At 53.4% G+C, this 20,118-nt stretch overlaps 1 protein-coding gene across 11 annotated transcripts; it reads right to left on the bottom strand.

Annotated features, from left to right (window-relative positions):
• Positions 1–74: 74 nt before the first annotated feature.
• On the bottom strand, positions 75–19,482 carry LOC122394131 (integrin beta-PS-like). 11 transcript variants are annotated; one of them, XM_043390758.1, is made up of 16 exons: positions 19,315–19,482; positions 11,631–11,791; positions 10,773–11,290; positions 8,927–9,011; positions 7,307–7,477; positions 6,913–7,023; positions 6,332–6,484; positions 6,030–6,182; positions 5,552–5,683; positions 4,001–4,240; positions 3,478–3,652; positions 3,101–3,207; positions 2,567–2,702; positions 2,114–2,254; positions 1,738–1,877; positions 75–1,199 (listed from the first exon to the last, which is right to left on the bottom strand). In XM_043390758.1, the coding sequence occupies exons 2-16, from the start codon at positions 11,781–11,783 to the stop codon at positions 1,134–1,136; spliced, it is 2,481 nt and encodes an 826-aa protein (XP_043246693.1). In that variant the 5' UTR covers positions 11,784–11,791; positions 19,315–19,482; the 3' UTR covers positions 75–1,133. The 11 variants fall into 11 exon arrangements, with proteins under 11 accessions (XP_043246693.1, XP_043246698.1, XP_043246692.1 ...); XM_043390763.1 differs by lacking the exon at positions 8,927–9,011 and adding an exon at positions 9,397–9,481; XM_043390757.1 differs by lacking the exon at positions 8,927–9,011 and adding an exon at positions 9,397–9,481 and having other exon boundaries at positions 11,631–11,794; positions 19,315–19,447.
• Positions 19,483–20,118: the final 636 nt, after the last annotated feature.

Below are 20,118 nucleotides of genomic sequence, written 5' to 3' on the forward strand. Positions count from 1 at the left end.
CCACAAACCGTTGGTATTAGCGTCCGTAAATGTCACATGCGGGCCGATGTCCCATGCACATGGCGTTACAAACATATAATACGTCTGTATATTAAAGTTAATATATTATATAAAAACCGACAAGTATCAGCAATACAGGGCGAGTATGGCACGAAGACAAAAACATTCACATGGTTTCCGGCGCTAGATTAGATTAATTTATCTCATCACTTAAGTAGAAGACTTCGACGCTAGCTGGAAGATAACACTCATCTCGCCAGTCCATTAATCCACTAAAACGGCTTCTTCGTAAGCATGTTAGCAGCACCACTCGCCACATATTCACAAAAGTTCGGCTGAGGAACTCCTCTGCAGTTGTGTTGACCGTTCTAACAAATCGATGGCGCGCGTGGGCGGACGCTTGTCAGGCAGCAGACACAAGGCACCGGCGTTCGCGGCACAAGGCTTCGGAAAACGGTAATTCTCCATTCATCGACGAAGTATTCACAGGGCACTGCTATTCGGAAGGCATGATCGGATCGGAGAGCTGTGCGACACAGCAGTCTGTATAAGACAGCAGCATCCCCGACGGCACGAAACACTAAGACTCGATTCGAGACTGAACGGATCGGGACGAATCTGGACGCCAATGTGAGATGATCAGCCTACTGAAATGTCTTTCAGTCACCGCTATAGCTGCTGCACTACCGCGTGGCGATCAGTCCAGCCGCTCGAGACCGCCGACACAGACTAGCCTGTACACTCAGCGCCGTACGCACGTTCACACAAACACAAACATACGTCGCGGGTCCATAGGGGAGGGTGGGGCGGGAGGAAAAAAATGAGGGGGCCGGGGCATTCGAATGGGCAACGCAAAACGCGGCTGTTTACTCTCAGATCTTCCGCCAAAGTTTCACACCATTCTCAGCTGTCTAAACTCAGCGCTCAAGAAAATAAGCCGCGTGCGACACTCGCGGCGGCACCTCCGCACTCTCATACGACGGTAAAGCTCGGCGCATCGCCACTCCGTCCACCCCTGGTGCTGTTGCCGAGGTAACCAGCGGCACAGACAGCACCAAATCGATTCACCACGCGGTGAGATGGTTGTAGGATGTGCTGGTGACTCTGTCACCCGTGTGTGATGATAGAGTTGTTTACTTTCCGCCGTACGCCGGGTTCTTGTAGGTGGACGTGGCCTGCTTGTAGATCGGGTTCTCGCCCTGCCAGTCACATAAAACAAGTGTTAGGTTAATCGTGACGGACACCGTTCCGTGCTTCTATCCTCAGGATGTTGAAATCCTTCTCCTCCACGCCGCAACTCCCCTCCGGGCTGGGCAGGCAACTTTATCTCATGCGGGCTGCTCCCTGGAGCGGCACACTGCTCCCGAGGGAGCGCACCCCGTAGCCGGGTGCAGGGAGTACCTTGGGGCTGGGTGGCCTGTCCTCTGGACGGGCTCAGCCCCGGTGACTCACTAGGGTGCCTGCCCAGACCAATGTCTCCCCCTATATTCTATCATCCTCCCGGCTCTGAAATGGTCTCATTGGACCGAAAGGGCCTAACCCCCCCCCCCCCCCCAAAAAAAAAATCATGACGGAATCTCAACAGCTGACAAGTACATTTGAAAGACGTAAGTGACAAAATAGTTTTTTTTTAATCAAACAGTCATCAGCTACATTTCCATAAGCTTCTCACCCGTTTCCCCTCCTGCCCGTGCACTATCCCTCACCATACCTCGGTCCGTCCCGCCGGCGACTCACCGTGTCCCATTTGGCCATTTTGCGCTCCGAGTCCCACTTGGCGTACTCGCGACGGTCGTGGATGGTGGTGAGCAGTTTCCACAGCATCAGCACAGCCATACCGACCACCACGATAGCGGCAATCAGAGTCAGAACGATACCTGAGGAGAATCAGAGGGTCAGCATGGCCATGGCGAATATCACAATAACGGCAATCACAAAATTTAACGAGCTTACTTGATTTATTTATTCCTTCACAAGCTCTTTCAGTCAGTCATGACCTTTGAATACCGAGGTAACCAGCGGCACCTCTGTATGCAAAGGTCAATGAGTCAACCAGTCGCCCAACCAATCCCTCCACCCGCTCCCTCCTCTCCCTTCCCCGTCCCTCTCTCACCGAGGATGTTGATGGCCGGCGGGCACTTTTTGGTCTCCTGCGCTCGGATCACCTGCGTCTCTCCGTCGTAGCCGTACACAAACTGGTAGCGGCAGCCGTGCTCGTCACTGAACGTGCATATCCGCTCGTCGGGGTTCTCCACTGTGAACACGAACGCAGGGACACGGTCAGGCGGGTGAAGGAACAAGTAAAATGGTAGTTCAGAAATTTGTTGAGTTGTGGTAAAGATTGATCAATTACGGTACTTTTTCCACAAAATATTACTCCGTTTAAAGGGGTTCATGAGAATAATGTTCTTCCTAGTTCCTCGAGATTTCATGCAAGAAATCGAGACAAAATAAAATTCGAACAACATAACTGTAATGAACCCCGCACAAACTACGGTGGATTAAATTCTTGAACATTTAGCGGATTTCGCGAGCACATCAGCCAGTTTCCACGCCCGGTACTGACCCTCGACCACGTCTGTCTTGTTGATGATGAGGTGCGAGCACTCTTCCTCACAGCGCCCCTCCTCCTTCAGCTCGCCGCTGTCGTGCACCACGCAGTTGACGCACGGCTTGTACAGCTCGCACTTGCCGCGGCACGTCTATGGGGGCGGGAGAGGGAGATCAGGTCAAGGCGAGACGGATGTAAGATTCGCAATCTAAGAATCACGAATCAGTTGATGGAGCATGCTGACACATGCGAGACTTAAGTCATATATCTAGAGGTCAAAAGCAATAGATTACTGGGCGAACAAAGCGCAACATTTCCATATTTACGGGCCGGCAATGGACTTTTTCGAAGTGCACTACCGAATCTATTGAATAAATCGATATGTTGCTCTTTATCGGAAGTCAATATTTAGCCCTCCCAGCGCATTATGACTAAACCCCGCAATGTCAGCAGGACCGCCAGACTCCAGCCAGGCATGTGACTGACAGTCCGCAAAGCTGTCATGAAAAGGGTGCCGTCTCCGGACGTGTATCGACGGCGGCGACTCACCGGGCAGTCCTCGCAGTATTTGCCCGAGTACCGGGCGCCCTGCTCCTCCTTACAGACACACTGGCCGCAGACACACTCTCCGGCACCCGAACACTGGCGGGTGTCACCTGAAGAGGAGACGAGAGGTTATGAGTCACAACCATTGCAGAGCACACATGTGGGATTCGCCCTCTTTATCGTACAAGCCACCCACACCACTGTAGTATACACCATTAATTGAATTGATATGAAAAATAAACCAGGGTTAGACCTCACGGGGTTCATAGCCTCTGGCGAAGCCATACGTGATGACCCAAACTAATTTAATGATTAATCGGACTAGGAGAGCCCCACTCTCAGCCCGATCTGACCCGCCGGCGCGGTCACCCCCTACTGACCTGGCGCGATACAGGAGGCGTTGCTGGCGGGACACTGGCAGGCATTGCCGGTCCAGCCGTCCAGGCAGCTGCACTCTCCGCACACGCAGCTGCCGTGATCGGGACCCGAGCACAGGAGCTTCTCGTGACGGTCGCACGAGAAGTTGTCACACTCGCAGAAGTCGCCCTTCACCTCCTGAGAAGAGAGAGGAACGAGGTTAGATATGCAGAGTCCCAGGCTCCAAGCATTTGCCGGTCGGATCCATAACAAAGGGGTGCGATTTCTTTTAGAATCTAACCTGTATTAACAAATCTATGCAACAGCATGTAATGCAAAATATAATATAAACATGTCTATTGTCCGCATATAAGTACAGCTATTGACAGATGAATGCACGAATGGCGTGATAGGCCAATCCATGAGAGGTGAAAAAGTCGCATCCCACAATGAATAAACATTTCCCTGCAGACCTCCCCCCCCCCCCCCCCACACACACACATACACTTCTATCGTCTCCTCCATCCCCATCCGACCACCACCCACCTCGTTGGGGTTTTCGCGCGGGTAGCAGTTACACTCGCCGCACACACACTCGCCGCGGCCGTAGCACAGAATGTCGGTCGAGTTGGGCGGCCGGCACTGGTCCTCGCCAATCCGGCCGTTCGGGTCGCTCTGCGAACACTCGCAGAAGGCGCCAAAGTGCAGCGGATCGCACACACACTTGCCGCACTGCAGGTCACCCCCGTAGTTGCACTCAGCAGCGATGGCGGCCGGCTTGAAGCCCTGTCGGTGACGGATGGAAAACACGGGACGGGTTAGAGTAGGTATCAAATGAGAATCTCAGTTCTATAACAGAATACAGTTTGAACTTTTACATACCAGCACCAGCCATTGCTACAGCGTGGTGTAAAGCTATTTCAAAACCCTTACTGTATGCCTGGCCTATTCAAATACATTAGCCTGAGGGGTGTGGTAATAACTGGTGTAAGCAAAGTGACCACGGTCAAAAACGAATTACCAAGTCAACATTTTGGGATGGCCTCGTTCAAAAAACGGTTAAGAGCTTCGGTCTAGACAATTATTTTATCGTTGGCATACAGTAAAATACATACCAGTATAACGCCTTTTGGGGCGACTAACGGAGCGAGCGAGAGGGTGGGCCTTGCACGTGCGAAATTGCGAGGGGGTACCTCCAACTGACTTGTGCACGGCACCCTACTAACTGGTCTCTAGCGATGTGCCAAATTTGGGCACAATCGGCCCAGCCGTTCTCGAGATCTGGAAGCGGCACCCTGCACGTGCGCACGTGCAAAATGGGTCCCAACTGACTTGTGCACTGCATCCTACTAACCGGTCCCTAACCGTGTACCAAATTTGAGCGCAATCGGTCCAGCCGTTCTCGAGATCTGGAAACGACCCCTGCACGTGCGCACGTGCAGCAGCACCCCAACTCCGGCACATGTATATGCAGTGCCTAGTGGGTGCCTACCTACATGCCAACTTTCAGCGCAATCGGCCAAGTAGTTACCGAGATATTGCAACAATTACAAAAGTGAGACCTCTTCGTTTTGCACGTGGAACGTGCATAAGGGGTCACCCACATGCATCGGGAATAGTCCAATACTTGGTAGAAGGAATGAAGCTACCCTACAAAAATTACCGCGTGTAAATCGGTCAAGTGGTTGCTGAGATATAAGCCTCGCAAAAGCGTGACCACGGCCGGCCGCTCATACTCAGAAATTTCCGTTAATCTAAGGAAAGACTACGCTCGCTTCGCTCGCTCCGTAACCAAACTCGGCCGGTGATAAATTTTCAAGACCTCAGTCCTTACTGATTTTTGAACTCGGCCTTCGGCCTCGTTCAAAAATTCAGTAAGGACCTCGGTCTTGAAAATTTATTTACACCGGCCTCGTTCAGTATTATATATTACCAACAGCCATCCCACAATTGAATAAGTGACAAACTAAAGCGACACGCTAGGCATTCGATATCCACCGGGCACCGTAACATATACTCACCGTCCCAGGCCTCTGTCCACATCCCTCCACCTCCTGTCCCCTAAAAAATAACTGTTCCCTCCCCGTGCCATCGTACCGGTCCGCCGGGCCGGTCGCAGTCACACTGACACTGCATGGCCAGGTCAATGATTAGCGACTCGTTCAGACCGGCCGGCTTGATCTCGATGATGTCGTTCCAGCGCGCCGGGTCCTCCGGGCACTTGATCAGCTGTCGGAGAGAGTGATGAGGGTGTGAGGGCTAGGTTCGCCGTTTATTGCATCCTTCAACCACGTCATAAAAAACGCCCAACAACGTAGAAAAACGCCTAAAAAACAAAGCAATTTAAATTGGATGTTTAGAAGATATGATTTCAAAAGGAAAAAGGTTTCTTTTTGGAGCGACTATGAACCAAACCTTAAGCTGAGCAATTAATACAGCTTCACTCAATGCGAACGAAGTAAGCCGTTACAATCGCTTTCAAGTTAACTATGCACATCTGAACACTTTACTCCTTCCCCACCCACTAACAGCTTCAACAGGCCCGTCCAACCGTTTTCACCGTCGTTCCACTCACCTCGACCTTGGCGGTGAAGTTGACCTGCTGTCCGATCTTGAGCTTGTCGCAGCGGTTGGTCTCGGTGGTGGTGTTGCCGCGACACGCCGAGTAGTAGCGGATGCGAACAAACTCGGTCGAGTTGTCCTTCATCTCCACAAACGAGGTGATGGCCTGCCGATGGGTACAAGGAAGCGATCAATTGTTGACCAGACACCCTACAGGTAAACAACTAAAATTTATCAGGTCCCAATTAGTGAACCAACTGAATCAAATAGGTGTTCAATGTTCCATCGTGAAAAGGTTTATAGTCATCCACTCACGTCATACTGCTGTTTGACGAGTGTGACGACGTTGGAGGAGTCGTTGGACAGGGTGCCGGCCGAGCTGGCCTCGATGTGGCGGCTCAGCTCGTCGTACGTCTCACGCTGCTCGGCCGTCACCGCGAAGATGACGTTGATGCTGTTCTCCTTCACCTGGGGATCGAAGGGAGCAGTGGTGAAGGTCAGAATGGTATGGTGGTGATGCTGGAAGATGCAGCATATTAGGCAGAAGAATATGGAAAGAAAGACATAAAACAGAATATTGAGAGCAATGGTTTAAAATCGGTTATCATTACGACTATCGTGTCGAACACATCTGATCATATATGAAGCAATGAAAAACGAAGTGAGATCAATCAAAAAGGTTAATCGCCTGAACCTTGAAGGCTTCCAAACTAACTATCACAAGACACACGCCACTACGCATCCCATGCTCGACTTTTCACATCCTAGGTCCCACATCGCCTTAAACGCAACACAAAGTCTTCGCCCAGTTCTTCCAGAAGTTCCACACTATAAGGTAGATCCGTTCAACTATAGAACCCCACCTCGCCTCCTCGACACATCCCAGCCCGACTGACCTTCTGGTTGATCTGCGACACGCTGGGGTAGTCGAGCATGTCCGAATGAGTGTACCGTCCGCGGGAGTCCAGGTGGCACACGCCGTCATTGGGCTTCACCACGCCGCCCAGCTGCCGGGACGGAGATGGGTAACGGTTGGTGAGTTGTGGAATGTGGAGCATGCACGGTACGATATGAAACGTAGACAAGACAGGTTGATACGCCAGGCTCGCATTTATTTACTTAAAAAACACCTTTGTGTAATATTACGCTTCACTTGTTAAGCTGGGACAATTTGAATTTCAATTTCAGCCAGATTTGACCTGCTTGGAAACAAAAACGTGTAACTTATGGCAATAGAGCAGCATCGAACACAAATCAGCAATCATTTTCCTCCGCAAATTCCGTCCGCACCTTTCCGTCTCCGGCGTAGTGGAAGCCGGCGTCGGTGGAGAAGACGAGCAGACGGCGCGCGTTGCTGCGCCACGAGATCTCCTCCTTGCACACGATGGCCTGCATGATGGCGTCGAAGCCGCCCTCGGGAGCGTCCAGGTTACCGGACACCTTGGCGTCGCGTACCTCGCGCTACCGACGCCAGGTGGCAGGTCAGTCGCCGGACGGACCACGGAGGAGGGGGTGGCGAGTGGCGGGCAGAGGTGGGGGAGAAGTCGAGGAGGACAGGGAAGGGAGGAAAAGGAAAGGGACAAATCTAGAATGATGGAATGGAGAAAAGGGAAAGAATATAAGCAAAGACAATCTAATACATCATGATTAGTCCTTGGATTTACCCTTCAAAATATTTTACTTTAAAAATGAAACTCTAAAGGCAAAAGTACAAAACTGACGTGAATTTAAGAGCTAAAACAACAAAAAAATGAAAGAAATGTAGCTTCTTAAAAAGAGCATGACAACGATGTTCTCCAAATTGTTAATACGATAAAATTTAACAACACAAAGCACAAAAAGCAGTAGGTATTTTAATATATGAATTACATGCGAACTATGAATACACAATTAGTCACAGAGTGCAATGCTCACTAGACCAGCCCAGCCTCACAAGTCACTTTAGGACAAATACCCCAGCATGCACAATTTATGAACCATAGTCCACAACACATAACTTAGACACAAACGTAAAACATGCAAGCCCAATAGCCATACTGAATAACCCATTCATGCAATTATCGCTCTTTGAATTAATTTCCCTCATTATACAAATCACGATGACCACCTTTACAGCTATCCCGGAGACCTATTCTGAAGCTCCACATCCCAAACTGACCGGCTCCTCGATTCACAGATAAGCGTCACGGGGCGGGAAAACAGGGGTTTTCTGCAGGAGCAGCACATTAGCCACGAGGATATGAGTCTGCACAGAGAGACGTTGGAGACTGAATCTCAGCAGGTAGCCACAAATATCAGACCCGACAGACAAGGGACGCCGGCACTATAACTGATATACACGGAGTGCCCGAGCTCTCCCCCAAGCAGTATCCCTCTCGACTGAGAGCTATGAGAACGTACAGTCTGTCTTAAAAGTACCGCGCAAAGTGACGGTGGATCCATCAAGCCTGACCGAGGAAGGGCCTGCTATAATTTGAAAGTCACCGAACCAATGGAGCTGGGGAATGGACGAGGATGTCCATTGCTTCGGTGACTCAAATTTGGCAGTCCTTCATCGGTCAGGCTTGATGGATCCACCGTCACTTTGCGCGGTACTTTTAAGGGTACTTTTAAGACAGACTGTACAATATTAGACACACATCTTCTCACTGAGAAGACGCACGAGAAAGAATATACAAAAGCCCAGAAAATGATAAGGAAAGATTAATGATGGCACACAATTCACATATCCCACACAAAAGAAGCGAAGATGACAAAGAAATAAAAGAATAGATCAAACAGAAGCTGTATCTGCAGAATCAGAAAGAATATCACAACACACCCCCACAGCTCCCACAACAGCTGACCGCCCTGGAGGTCAGCCAGGGTCAGGTCAGGTCACCGAGACACAGCAGGCCACCGCCAACTTACTGCGAACATCTCTGTATCCGAGGTGAGCGAAAGAGCGTTCTGGTATCCGTACGGTGCCTCGCAGCCAGTGCACGGGCTTTCCAGACTATAAAACGAGACACGAGCGCGGGTTAGCGTGCGCAGAGCCACCTAGCGGCCACGACTCCAACTGCTGCTCCCCGCCTGTCCACTAGAGGGTGTTAGCGACGTGCTGTCGACATACACGTTAGAGTACCGACCGGCAGCCTGTCAGGCCGCCCGTTTTAGCGCTACCCGCGCGCTGCAGCTTTACCGATGCACGCCTGGTGACGATTTAATGGTGCGAGCATGCTAGACGGCCGTGCATTTATCCGGAGCTCTGGACGGGACATGACACCGGCTGTGAGGGACGTCACATTAGCTCAGGGGGCGGAGGGGCGGGTCAGACGGCCGGCGCCGGCGCTACGCCGCAGCTCCGCCACCGAGCGGCAGGCCGCCGCCGCCCAACTCACTTCAAAGGTGTCCGTGTCATCAGTGAGGCGCATGTGGTTCTTGTACCCGTAGGGGGCCGCGCAGCCGTCGCATGGCTCTCGCAACCTTGGGACGCGGCACACAGGACGTTGAGCAACGGTTGCAGTGTGAGGGTGAGGGCGGGGGCGGCGACCGGAAAAATGGACGGCCGACGCCCCGGTCCGACAACACGGGTTCCTGGGTGTCTTGGCTGATATGCGTCTATCATACAGCTTAGTGGGTGAGCGACATGCTTGAAAAATGAAAATCCGCTTGCCTCGGGCCAAGTAGAGCAAGACATACAAAAATTGAGCAAATATTAAAACATGTCCTCAAACAACTGTTTCAACTATGAAAAAACATGATTCGAATCACAAAATCTAAAATGATTAACCCTAAACTGAAGATGTTACGACTTTGGGATGGGTGGTATCCGAAGCGGGGTGGCACCCGATACCTTTTGAGTCACGCATTGGCATACTTTTGCTAAAACATGCACATCGTCACGGCACGTCGATAGATAGCTGCCCAGCATGTTGTTTGGCCTTGGCCTTTCAGTGATCGAGCAGTGGGGATGGCAGAGTAATCGTTGGTGGGGCGGGAACAGCAATGCGTTTCGCCTGGGACAGCGAGTGCGGTCTTTCATCATACACTGGTCAATGGCGATCTAAATTGAGCGGCTCAGGCTAAACATCGATCAGATTCATTATGTGGTCACTGGTCCGGTTGTCGATTCGTTGAGGGACATGGTGGCAAAATGTAAACCCTAACAACAAAGATCACAATGTGAAAAAATAAACAATATGTAGCAAAAGCGGATGAAGAGTGCCAATCATCTTTACGTTTCCGGACGTTTTGCTTGCAAATGAAGATTGATTTGATATCTACACCAAAACAAATGCACTGAGCAGCAGGCACGCACCTGACGGCACTGCCACCCCCCCCCCCATTTTATCAAACCACATTATGACCCAGTCACCTAACCCTGCGTCACGGTATTTCCCCACATATCAGCCCTGGTTGTGTGCCCGGGTGAGGTCACGGTGCAGACTGTAACACAGGACGTGAGTCATAGCCCATAGGTCAGCCATTGTGAAAAGGGTCGTAAGGAGAGTGAGGGCTAGGACATAGTTATCGACCAGAATGCCGACATAGAGAGGGGACAAATGGATACGAATGAAGCGAGGACCACGGATGCTGTGGCCAAGGAGACACATAGAGAGAAAATGGGGCGGGGGATGCAAAGGAATATGGAGACTCAAAAGATCGCTGACGGACGCTAATGAACAAGGCACAGTCTGGCTTGGAGGACGTGGAGGTGTGAGCAATACTGTGAGAGGTATGAAAGCTCTGAGGGGCCGCTGCCCGAGGTACTCACTTGGCCGGTACGGTGCTGACATAGGGCATCACCACCTTGTCGACAAAGCTGCCGAAGCCCAGCCGGAAGTTGGAGGTGAGCTTCCTCATCTCCTGCGCCAGCAGGTTGCCCAGCGTGGAGAGCTTGTCCTTGTCGTCCTCCATGGACTTGCTGAGGTCCATCAGGTAGTACAGGTCGATCGGGTAGTTGGGAGCCAGCGCGAACTGCACCTTCAGGTCGTGCGCCTCGTGCACACGCAGTGACATACGCACGCGCTGCGGCGCGATCTGGGTGGCCTCGAAGGTCTCCGAGCTGGCCGAGCCGGAGGCGGAGGCGGAGCCGGACGCGCCGGCGGCCGCTCCGGCGGCGCCCGACTCTCCGCGCGCCGCCAGCACACTGCTCAGCGTGGCGTCCTCCAGAGTCTCCACCTGGTTGGCCCACGTCTTCAGGAAGCCGGCCTCGCAGGTGATGAGGCCGTTGATGTAGTTCTGCTCCTTGTTACACCGTGCTGCTGGCTTACCGTCGGCCGTTTTGAACTCCTGTGGGAGGAGAAACAGATGGGCGAGTTAGCTGCTGGAGCCGACATGTAGACACGATGGAACGCCCGCTCTGCACAGCATACGAGTATAGCGACTAAGTACCTACTTGGGCTGAAAGCTGTATTCGTAACTTAATTAAATTATAATCAATTATCAAAGAACCCAAGCTAGCTTTCCTTCTTCCCAAGCACGAAAAGCACATGAACAGGAGTTTCAAAACAAACCCAGCACAACTCAAATTCATCGACCCCTGGGGACGCTAGATACCGGACACCCTCCCTGACACAAATCTGACAGTCGCTCCTAGAAACACCCTCCCTCCCCTCGCAGCGGTACTGACCGGCAGGGCGCACCAGGCGCAGGTAGGCGTCTGCATGCACTCGCTGCACGTCTGTTTGGAGGTGCACGGGTTGGGCTGGGTGAGCTTCTCTGCCTCCTGTGCCCAGACGGCGGTGACGGCCAGCGCCGCACACACCGCCCACAGTCGCCACATGGTCAGCGCTGGAACAGACAGGGAGGGGAGGTTAGAACAGTGGTCGTAGAGTGATCGTATGGTCGATTGCTGTTTCGAATATATTCCAAATTAAAATAGTAATGTCAAGAGCATGAAGTTACATCAGCATTCAATCATTCCGCCAAGGTTTTGCTTCAAGTTCTCACAGATAATAATGGGTTACTCGCAAAAGTGAGATCGCTTGACCCGCAAAGCACACGGTTGTTTGTCACGACTACGGGGACATCCAGTGACTCGGACGTCACTACTATGCTATGACTCATCTAAATCGTGAGTCATGACATCATCATTCGCAGCGACTCGGACAAACATGGATACAGGCCAGACTTCAGTTACCATGCCTCTGGGAACAGGCCACACTGTGATAAACAAAGTAGCAATACGTGAATTCAAATAAGTAAATCCAAGGTCAAAACCAACGCCCAGAGCCAGCCAGTGTCACCCACCCGGCAAACCGCGAAAACAAGCGTCACTGCCACCTTATCAGTTTCCTCCTGTATTCCCGACGCGACCAATGACCATGACATTAGCGCCGACACTGCGACACATCGTCTAATCACTCCAAGCGGATATGCTCCCGCAGGCCCCGGACGTCGCGCTCTCCCTCTCCCTCGCTCTCTCTGACTTAGTCCACCTCAGACGGCTGGCCCGGCGCCAGACAGCTATACCTTCGGCGCCAGCGGGCGCGTCCGACCGGCCGCCGTCAGTCCCGGAGACGCTGCTCTTGGCAGGTGCTCTGTAAACGAGACAGATCCAAGAGACGCTCTCGATTCACTTCATCAGTCAGACTCGGGCCGGTCTGGATCATTACAAATACACAGCCGCGGGGAGCTGTGCTCTGCACGCTGCTAATGTGGTGTGCACCGCGTCCATGAGAGGGTAATTATACAGACCCAGGGCGGGCGGCACCGCGGAGCGCCCCGAACGCCAGTGTGACGTGCACACAGCGATGGCACAATATCTCAACCATATGCGGCATTTTCATGCATACCTGCAGTATCCATAAACGTCATATCATACTCGTACCCTTTTCACAGTCCGCCATTTGCATAGCGCCACGCCCCTACCACGCCCACTATGAATCGATCCACCGTAAACTTTCATGCCATCATGATGGTGCTGATCTAATTGATCTTATCCTTCTGCAAACACTGATCAGTGATATCAGTAAGCGATACCGATACTGGTCATATGCCATCGATCGGAGCTCTGTGTTCCGGTGCAGATAGGGCGCCAGGATGGCACAGGGGGCCACATAGATGGTTACGGACGGTAAAGCAGCGAATCGTTACCGGAAAAGGAAGACGTAATAGATAGACTCCACTGCAGCTTTGTTCCAATATCGGATGCCTTCCTACCTAACTGATAAGCAAGGATTTAAACACCAAGAACCAAGCAGAAACACATAGTTCCCAGTTGACGGCTGCGGCTCTCAGTCCCATCCAGTTGGGTTAACCACCCAGGTGATGCCGCAGAATGCAGTGCCGCGCGGCGGAGTCGGTTCACCGTACGGCGGAGTCGGTTCGCGGTGCGGCCCGCTCGTTCCGCGGCCGGTCGCACCTGGCCCGGGGGCGTAGCCGACGGCTCTGGTTCCACCCGGCCGGCGGCGCTTCAAGCCGCAGTTTCCGGCCGTGGAGGTGCCAGCAGGCGCGAAACGACCGCCTCACGGCATGCATTATCAACAAACTGGCTGCTGCAAGACTACGAACTAAAACGGCCAGGGCGGTGGGCACTGGGCACACAATGGGTGCGCTTGACGACAGAGGGTAATCTGCACCTTCAGTGCCCACTGCAAGCTGTTAGTTATGCAGCCACCGCTGCTGAATCCCCCATTCCTGTTACCCTTCCCACAGCGCCCGTCTCTGCTATTCGACCCCACTGCTGCCGCGGCGCCACAGCAGCCCGTATTCCAGTCACAGCGCCGGACCGGCGCGGCGGTCCTGTCGTGGCCGGCCTGCAGAGCGGCGGAGCGGGCGGAGAGAGCGGCGGAGAACCGGCCGGCCGCGGCCCTGAGCCAGCCGCCTACCGCCATATATGGGTGCGGCCAGCGGGCGGCGGGCGGCGTTACACCACGGCGGCAGCAGGACGCTGTTCACTGTTCAGTTTCTCTCTCACTCACCGGACCGCTCCTGCAGCTGATATCACCACCGATCGGGTAAGCTCCGGCACACGCAGATCACGCACGGCGCGACCCTGCACGGCGCACCGCCTGGTCGAAACTGAGCGGACAGACCACCAGCTGCCGCCACCCCGCCCCGCCCCACACTATCACTCCCCCGCGCCGGTCTGCGACTCGAGAGTACCAGGTACGCTAGCTGATAGGTAAAGGTCCCCACCGCCGACTCTGATGTCTCAAGAGGCCGGAAATGATCGCGGCAAATCGCTGAGTGGCGATCGCTGCCAGGAAGCAGGTTCCGGTCGGACCGTTGCGTCAAGCTCCGCGGAACATGGTGACGTCATCTAAGCGTCATCACTCATCATGGCCGCCGTCGCCGCCGGCTCGGTGTGTCGAGGTATGAGGAGTCGCTCCCGTGTACGGACGACGCTGCGAGGGAGAGGGTCCGTCGACCGATTCGGAACAGATGTTCGAGAGGGGTGGCGTCAAGGGGACAGACGTGGGTAGCGTGCGCCACACATGGCAGTCAGTGCACCGCGACAGGGCGGGGGCGGCGGCAGCGGGGGCGGTGGTTGTAACAGGTGGCCGCCTTAGGAGCGGTGCATTTCTCCACGGCAGACCGAACCAGTCGTTCCAAGCTCCACAGAAGCTCCACTCCACCAGGAGTCCCCGTGTCAGTACTGTGACCTCGAGGGAGCGCCAGCGGCGGCTCTCGTCGGCAGTCAGCCCCCTTTTCGGCACGTGCCACCGCACAAAGGCAGCCGGACGACCCCGCTCCAACCGACCGGTGACGTCAGTGCAGCCGGAAACGGCACAAGGCACAAACACTGAACGCCGGGCGCCGCCGAGGGTCGACTGAATCAACACGGACCGAGCGAACCGGGAGGGACTGCCTCAGCTGGGCTGGCTCAGGGGCGAGATAGGGCGGGACAGGGCGAGATAAGAGCCCCGGGAAGTGATCAGGGCTGGACGGGGTGATGTCACTTGTCACGTCACAGGCGCTGCTCAGCATGGCTCAACTGGCCTGCGGCCCCGCGCAATGAGGAAGAATCAGTCTGCCACCATCGCCTCGTCTCTCCAGGATAAAGTGCAATCAGCCGGCTATCATCATCCATTGTCGGACGGAGCAGGATGGTCTGGTTATTTCGAACCAGCCCGGCACCAGCAGGCTGCATGTCCAGCTGAGCTAATAACCAGCTGTTTCCTCCATTCGGAGCCAGCCGAGAGCTCAGCACGGCACGGAAGTCTACACTGCACGCCTTGCTATGTAGAATTCGGCCCTGAACCGTCCATAGGCGATTACAACGAAACCGGCGGTTTTCACTCGCCAGGAAAGGCGAATATCTGTGGTCTGCCAATGCCTTCAAAGCGTGGGAAGACGGTCAGTGTAGTTCAAATATTAACGTTCCAACGGCAGTACCAACTAGGGACATTGAACCCAAGGACACGATCAACTGTAGTACACCCCGCACACATAAAGGCATACAGATAAGCGTGCCAGCTGCAAGGGGCCATAAGAGACCGTAAAACTTGCACCTCTAATCCACACCTCACGAAGTCTTTTCACGACCTTCAGGTGATCCGATGCTCAACTCAAACGTTGGGAGTCAACATACGCCGACCAAATCCCAGTAGCATCTCTCCTCTTCCAATGTCACATCAACAAAGAGCGAGCATAAAACCGTGAGTATGAGCTCATCACGCCGACCGACCGGTCACGTTTACCGTTCCCGGCCACGTTCCTACGATCCTGGGAGCTCGCTCCGGCCGGCGGCACGCCAGCGGCTGTACGGGAGGGCTCGCCGGCGGCTGCAGAGCGGTACGCTCCAGTGCAGCCGTGTCAGTGCAGCTGCCAGAGCAGCCGTGCCAGCCTTCAGCCGTCGATCGCACAGGCGCGCGGGTGATCGGCCGGGCACGGCGCTGGACACGCGTGCCGCTGGACCGTTCGCTCCGCACGCGCGGCTCCGCCCCATGTCGCAATGCCGCCAGCTCCGGCTGACGCCAGCAGCCAGCAGGGTCGGCGGACGGCGGATGGCGGCGGTGGAGAGGGGACGGGCGGCGCCGGCCCAGTGCGCTGTGTAAAATTAGACGACGCCCGCCGGCTCCTGCACCCCACGCAGCTGGCCGGGCGACCGGCAGACGGCAGGGGCGGCGGCCGAGACGGGAGTAGGACAGAGGTCACCCACCTGGCACTCAGCAGGACTGAATACGGACAACGCCAGATCACTGAAACAGGTGCAGACACGGCCTTGCGAAACACGCGGTAAGCTGATAATGCTTGGCGTAGCTGCTTAGTCTCCACTAAGCAGCTAATATCACGTTCTTTCGAAGACCTCATTTTTTTTTCAGAACGCTCAAACATAACAAAGCCAAAAACGCAGCCTCAGACGCATTGAAAATGAGCGACGCTTCCCTCAGGTGCCTCCAAGGACGGCAGCGTCTTCCAATCACAACACGATCTCCCCACCTACACGGTGTGCGCGGGCGGGGCGCGCCGACCCACGCACTACCGGGCTCTGTCAGACGCCTCCCTCCCATCAGCCGATGAATCAGCCCGCTGAGCTGACTGCTGAGGCGGCCGGCCGCTGACACAGGTAGGTCAGACCTGCCCGGCCCTCTCGGCGTCAGTAAAAACAGCTGGGAGGCTGGCGGAGAGCGCGCTCGGGCCGGTCACGAGGCCAAGGCTGACGGCACGGGCCGCTCTGCCGCCGCCGCACCGTCAGCTCGAGCGCCGCCGGTCCGGCCGAGCTCGCCGGCCGTCACAGCGACGGCCGATTTCTCCCCGAGGGTCGGACATACGTGAGCCAAACAACGTGTGAACGCCGTGCTGCTAGGTAAAGTGAAAAGGTATGTGAACGTACGAAACACAGGGAAGGTTTTTGTTAAGAACAGTTGGGCAGAGAGGGAGACAGAATAGAAGAGCATCTGGTCTTTATCACAGCCGGGTGTGTTTGTCGGAGAAGGCGACCGGCTGTGATTGGAGTAGCTCTGGTTTCCAGCTATGGCCGCCATTCCTCACTGCAGCGTCGGCGGGACAGATATGAATGATTAATGAGCGACCGCTCTACACCGATTGGCACGTCAGGCACCCGTATGGGCGAGTAATGTATGCGACGGATAACCCTTTCCACCCAACAAGACGAGCTACCCAGAGATGCAGAGGACTGTCCTTGGCCCGACTGCAGCAGAGCCGCATAGTGTCAGCAGATGTGGCTGGGTTGGCCATATCAGGGCGTAACCCTGTCACCTCACCAAACCAGCTGACTGAACGGAAGTGTTGGTGGACCGGGAGCCAACACGCACACCTGGATCTTCCTGGGTTCGCTGCCTTCGCACTGACCCAGTCTCATCACAGGGACCACACCCTGTAGATCGCACAGCACATACAATATCCCATGGACCTCACTCGGAACCACAGCTCGTGAACCACACGAACCCCGGACCAGCACCACCACCGAGCCGAACCTCATCTGGCTAATGGGCCACGGCACGGGGTCGTTCGGCCGTCACAGGACCGACAGGTCACGCGAGCAGTGTCAGCCCTGAACCCCGCTGAGCACCGCCGGCGGCTGTGTCCAGTCCGTGCCCGAGGGTTGAATCAGCTTCCAGTGAGACCTGATAACCTGCAGCGGTGAATGTAGACAATGGAAAGGAACGACAGCAAAGGCATCTCTTTGTTCTGGCTGGATATCACAAAAAGTGCCGGGAGGCTGGGCGTTGGCGTGCTGAAGGGAACGTAGTCCGCCTCCGTAGGCCACGGAGCTCGTGAAATGTCCTAAACCGGTCACTTATCCACCATCATTTTCGGTCATACCTCGCTAAGACCCTGCACTCGGTCTCTCCCAATTACCACGGCATACAGTACGCAGCTGCAGAGTAACACACCAGTTGCGGAGAGCTCTCACCTTTTGAGATCCGGTTTCCTGCGCCTACTGCGCGCTATATCACAGACACACGTTTGTACTGAGTGTGGCGCTCGCTCGGACGCCTCTCTGCGACCCTCTGCGGGGGTCTCACACGAGCCACTGGCGCCGACGCAGCACCAGCGCGCGGCACGTCACTGTTCTCCCGACTGACTAACTCGGACTGACTAACCACCGCTCGCCGCCCGGCGTCGGCTGATTCACCGACCAGCCATGACGTCAGCGAGACGCGCCGGTGACGTCACGGCAGCCGCGGCGGCGGCTTTCACAAACGGCGGCGAGAGCAGCAGTGACGTCAGAGTAGCGTAAGAATGACGTCACGGCCGCAGCTGGAAGTGGTTTGGGGCCGGAAGGTCGACGTTCCGGGATTAGAGGAGTGGCAGATGCAAATGATTGTCAAGTCGCAAGATAATACCAATAACTAAACAAAACATGGTGTAATTTAATGTCACATAATACCTGTCAATCAGAGGCAAAATAATGTAGAAAGAATGCAAAGCAAATGAAAGAACAGAATAGTACCTATTCCACAAGGGTTAGTTGGTAGTTGGCACTGTATCACCAAGTCTATAACAATTTGTCCTCAAACCAGCAAAATTAAATGTTAGCTTAAAAGGCACCTTTAATCAGCCAAATAAATGACAAATGGCATAACAGCCCAAAAACTGTGGGATCAGAGTACCTATACATAGAACAATGTCAAATAATACACTCTGTAAGAAACAGACAGCAGAATTGTATTGTCATCATTGCTAAAATTAGACATTTTCTGAACAGAAGGGTTAGGCTCCAATGAATAAGAAGTTTCCACACTGCAAAAGACTGCAAACTTTGATGGGATCTTGGGCATAGGCATGTGCAGCACACTGTATTTAACACTTTACAGCTAACAGCACAACTATTCAGTATTGATGGATGATTTAGCCAGGGCAGGTGCCTGCCTGTTTTACACTAATATTTACATATATACCCTAGGTACCTATTTTTGTGGTGTTTCAGCTTCCATTATTTTAGAAAAAAAAGTATATTGTAGGACGTAGGTAGGTAATAGGCATTGATGCCTGATGGTTTTATGTTTCTTCCTTCACCAGTTAAAATTGTTTTCATTTTACATTCCTATTTGTAAGTGCAGGATTGATGAGGTAATAGTAGGGTCAGGGACGCTGATAGCAGCACCAGTAACTATTTGGTATAACGCAACCAGCAGCCCGCAGATGACAGTCACATGGCTTTTGTACCTACATGCCTAGCCTCTCAAAAACTGAGAAATTTTCAAGTTGGAAAGCAAACATCCTCTTCCTGATAAAAATGAGTTCAGTATTTATAAAAGTAACTACAATGCAGCAAGCTCCAATGAGAGCTACCATGAACCTTCCGAACTACTATAAGCATTTTGACAAACAGCACAAAAATGAAAAAAAAAACACTGACACAAGACAGACATCGACATAGGAAACCTACTTGTACTTACCCTCAGAGAACAGACAGGTGGTGGATTGATAATAGATGGTCGCAGGAAGCGCGTATTTAATTTACATACAAAATATGTCGAGTGGGTACCCCAATTTCGAATATTCTCTGCCTTTCCGTCCCAAACTGAAACTACGCCCAAGGCCCTATATACCAGGTAGGGTCGTCCGGCGATTCTACCTTTTCGTGACGTCAGCTCGTGACGTCATTTGGAGTCAAGTCTCGAAGCCCCGTTCAATCCCCATGTAAATGAGCGATTTTCGAAGCACTGTAGAATGAAGTCTGTACAAGATATATCAAACCTAAGTATCTTATCTGAAAGAGCAGACAATTTTCTGCAAGTTATCTATTACGTGTTTTTCGCTAAATCTTTTGCTTTTTTCACAAAAGCGTAAAATGTCCCCCCATGTCTCCGCAGCCTCCCTGCCGCCGGCCGTCGCGCGGTCGCGGTAGTGTAGTGGTTAGCGTGCCCGCGCAGTATTCCAAAGGTCCCGGGTTCGAATCTATGCGGTGCGGAACTTTAATTGCAATTCCAAGCTGAATATACGCACATCCATAATAAATTATTATTCGTATAGCTAAACTGTCACCAAGCTATCCATATAAATTGACTTCACCCAAAATATCGGCAAGATTCTATTAAAATATAAATTCAAATATGGCGGCTTGGACTGCCGCGTGCGTTAGGCTCCGCCCATAGCTCCGCCCACATGCGTGACGTCATTCGTGTTAGTGGACACGCAGAGAGATAGGGGACGACATGGGCCTGACTACGCCCACTTATCAGGGCTTTGGTAAAAACTGG

The sequence above is a fragment of the Amphibalanus amphitrite genome, unplaced genomic scaffold (genome assembly GCF_019059575.1).
Source record: "Amphibalanus amphitrite isolate SeventyFive unplaced genomic scaffold, NRLGWU_Aamphi_draft 000575F_arrow, whole genome shotgun sequence".
Taxonomy (NCBI): domain Eukaryota; kingdom Metazoa; phylum Arthropoda; class Thecostraca; order Balanomorpha; family Balanidae; genus Amphibalanus; species Amphibalanus amphitrite.